General features: G+C 31.1%; 1 protein-coding gene across 1 annotated transcript; it reads left to right on the top strand.

Annotated features, from left to right (window-relative positions):
* Positions 1 to 259: 259 nt before the first annotated feature.
* LOC127436858 (calcitonin gene-related peptide 2) lies at positions 260 to 2424 on the top strand. The gene is made up of 3 exons (XM_051691307.1): positions 260 to 339; positions 1711 to 1845; positions 2250 to 2424. The coding sequence occupies exons 1-3, from the start codon at positions 260 to 262 to the stop codon at positions 2422 to 2424; spliced, it is 390 nt and encodes a 129-aa protein (XP_051547267.1).
* Positions 2425 to 3748: the final 1324 nt, after the last annotated feature.

Here is a 3748-nt window from a genome sequence, read left to right as displayed (position 1 = left end):
AACTTTTTGTAGTGCTACAAGGCTCAACATCACTGTATGTGAGTTTCGACATCTGGATCCACGTTTCAACAGTTTAGAATTTAAACTAGAATTCCGTGAAGTTACCAAGAAGCCAAACTTCTACTTTTGTCACTGCAATATCTTCACAAAGTCCTTAAAATACTTTTTTAAGTATGCATTCATAAAATGCATTCGTACTTATACTAATGCTCTTTTTTTTCCTTTGCATAGGAACATTGAGAATTGTGTGCTGTTTGCCATGAATCATCTAAAACTGCCCTCCCAGATTTTGATTTTCCTTGTGATGCTGCATTGTGTTGCAACAGTTCCTCATAACAGGTAAGTCCACTTTCTAAAGTCAGACATTAAATCAAAATTAAATTCAAATCTTAAATATGTTTGTAATCGTAAAACTGTCATATGAGGATTTATTGGAAAAGTGTTTTCAGAATAAGGCTTTGGTTCATATACTGATAGCATCCTACAGTTATTGAGATACCATGTTACCAAGATTATAAGGATTAATATCATGACATCTATCAATATTGGGGGTCATATTTCACCACAAAATAAAAGAAATAACAGGTAAAACTTTACAATAAGGTTTTATTTCTTAACATTAGTTAACGCACTAGGTATCGTTAACTAACTATAAACAATATATATATATATTTACATTTATAAAAACGCAGTTCTTCATTGTTCGTTCATGATAGTTCTTAATGCATAAACTAATGTTAATATAGGGTTAGGGTATTGTTTGTTGTTAGCTAAAGTAGTTAACTACAACTTTATTGTAAAGTGTTACCAAATAAGATATATTTTACATAAAGAAAAGGAAGCCTGTTTTGTAGATTTTTCTATTGTGACATTATTTTCATGACAATAAGCACCTCCTACCACACTCATTAAAATAATATAGAAAAATCACATTTTCATTACTGTAATATGAAAAAAGAAATGAAATATGGTAAAGTATTTATACATTATGGTAGTAATGGTTGTACTCCTTTTATGCTGATGTAAATCAAAAGAAATGTACATCAAATGTACACAAATTAAAAGAAATTCAAAGAATATTGTATTATTTTAACTGTAACACATATGGTTAGATATAACAACGATTTCTATAAAACTATGATATTTGTTATGAAAAACACAACACATTTAGAGGCTATAATTACAACTTCTATAATTGTAATAGAATAGAAGTTGATTGCCTTATACTCATCATAGGCAACATTTCTATCAAAATACCAAGGTTACAACAGTTACTATATGAAAAACACGGTAAATTGATAGAACATTTTCATGAATCATTGATCTACAGTACTACAGTATACACTTATTGTTGAGAATTCAATGAGAACCATTAAGAATAATTCAATAGATGAATTACATTTATTCTCAAAAGTAAAACGGTAACAAAAATGAATGGTCCTAAATAGGCTTCATTTTCTATATGCAATTATTATGTTTTTTTTTTTTTTTTTTTTGGCGAAAATGTTACGTATTTTTCTGAGATTCACTGATAATGTAATTTATTATTCCTAAATTCACATGAGATTGTGGATATTCTGGTATCTTTCAAATAAAGCAAGTGAATGGTATAAACAGTGGCTGCAATTGCTCCACTTGAGGTGATGGGCTCACCACTTCAGAGAAGTATCATATTCAGATCTATGAGCAGTTTTGGCCTCTTGTCGACAGGTACACCCTCTCGTCCAATGAACAGCCAGAGGAGTTGCGAGATGGTGATGGGTGGATTGTTACAGATCTGTCTGAATATCCCTTCTTGAGTTTTACGGGGCCACGGCCTCAAAGGGGCCTCACTGCAGTGAACAGGTACTTGTGCTAAATACATGGCATCAATATCAATTATAATTCAAGCTTTCAGATCTTGCCATTTTTGATATCAAATAAGCATCACAGTCTTTTTATTTATATCATTTGTGATTGCGTTTTGGTGGGGGAGACCATTAATAATTCAAAGACTACAATTCACTATTTTATTGTTAATTATTTAAAGAACAAAATACCAATGGTGCCCAAAATCTGATTTTTTTCCATTACAAATTAAATGATCAACATTAATTTGAGTTGAATTGTTGAGGTAAATCATGTTGTATGGAACATCAGCACTTATGCGTGTGTGATATTGCTTAAGTATGATTAAGACCAGGAAATTTAAGCTTGTTTTAAATTATAAAGGCATAAAAGACTGACTAACCTTCTCAACTTCCACACAGCCATCACATAGAAAAGAGGAAGTGCAATACAGCGACCTGTGTCACTCAGAGATTAGCGGACTTTCTCATCCGATCCAGCAACACTATCGGAACCGTCTATGCGCCAACCAATGTAGGAGCCAGCACCTATGGAAAGAGAGATCTGCTTCAGTCCCCTGGTTATTTACCCCTTTAGTCCAAATGCCAAAAAGTAAAATAAATGTAATATACCTGATGATGATGACTTATTCTGTTAGTATGTTATTTAATTTGTTTTAGGTTTTTTTTTTTTTTTTTTTTTGCACTTTTATCGTTGGTAAACTTATGAAAGAGACTGCCTTTTTATATTAAAGGGTAAGTTCACGTAAAAAAAATAAAAAAATAAAAAAATAAAAAATGGATTACTCTGTTGTCATTTACTCAGCCTGTAGTTCCAAAGCTGTATAATTTCTTTCTAAAATGGAACAAAGGAATGTTGAAGCTATTTTTTCCATTTTCCATCTCTGTATATGTTGCATCGATGAAAGAAAGTAATACGGATTTGCCATAAAATAGTGAGGGTAAATATATGATGAGAGAATTCTCATTTTTTGGTGAATTACAGGACACCCTTAATAATAGTCACAGCATTTTCAGTTTCTGGTAAACCTTGCATGACAATAAGGTTTGGTTCAAACAACATAGTGTTTTACCACACTTTGTTCTGATAGCATATAAATAAAATGTATTATAAAAAAGGACACAAATTGCAAAGAAGGATTCACATTTTGTTTTGATTTTTGTAATAAAAGTAAAAAGATCAAACCACTTCTATTCTGGGTGTCTTTACAAATATGAATACAGTTTTTTTGTTTTTGTTTTTGTTTTTTCATCAAAAATAATCTCAAAGCAATATAGAAATAGAGATGACAACATGAACAAAATTATTTGATGCATAACAACTTATCAATATTATGGAAGCTGGATCCCACCATGGAATAAAAAAATAAATAAAAGAGGTAATTCTGACATTATCTGACATAATTATATATAAAGTCGCAGTTGTGAAATGTAAAGTGTCAGTTGCTTGATATTAACTCACAGTTGTGAAAAAGTCACATTTGTGAGATATAAAGTAGCAAATGTGAGATATAAAGTCTCAGTTGCATGAAATAAACTCACAATTGCAAAAAAGTCATAACTGTTACATGTAAAGTCGCAATTGTGAGATATACTGTCTCAGTTGTATGATATAAACTTGCAATTGTGTAAAAAGTCACAGTTGTGAGATATAATGTAGCAATTATGAGATGTAATGTCTCAGTTGCATGATGTGAACTCGAAACTGTGAGAAAGATTTGTATATGTGAGATACAAAAATAGCAATTACAAGATATACAGAATAGTCTCAGTTGCATGATTTTACCTCACAGTTGCAAAACAAAGTCACAATTGTGAGATATAAAGTAGCAATTGCGAGATGTAAAGTCACAATTGCCTGAAGTCTAAGTTGTGAGATGTAAACCTACAACTGTGACTTT

This window comes from Myxocyprinus asiaticus, chromosome 47, assembly GCF_019703515.2.
Source record: "Myxocyprinus asiaticus isolate MX2 ecotype Aquarium Trade chromosome 47, UBuf_Myxa_2, whole genome shotgun sequence".
Taxonomy (NCBI): Eukaryota; Metazoa; Chordata; class Actinopteri; order Cypriniformes; family Catostomidae; genus Myxocyprinus; species Myxocyprinus asiaticus.
Note: the sequence above shows the minus strand (reverse complement) of the source record. Positions and strands in the feature narration are given on the sequence as shown.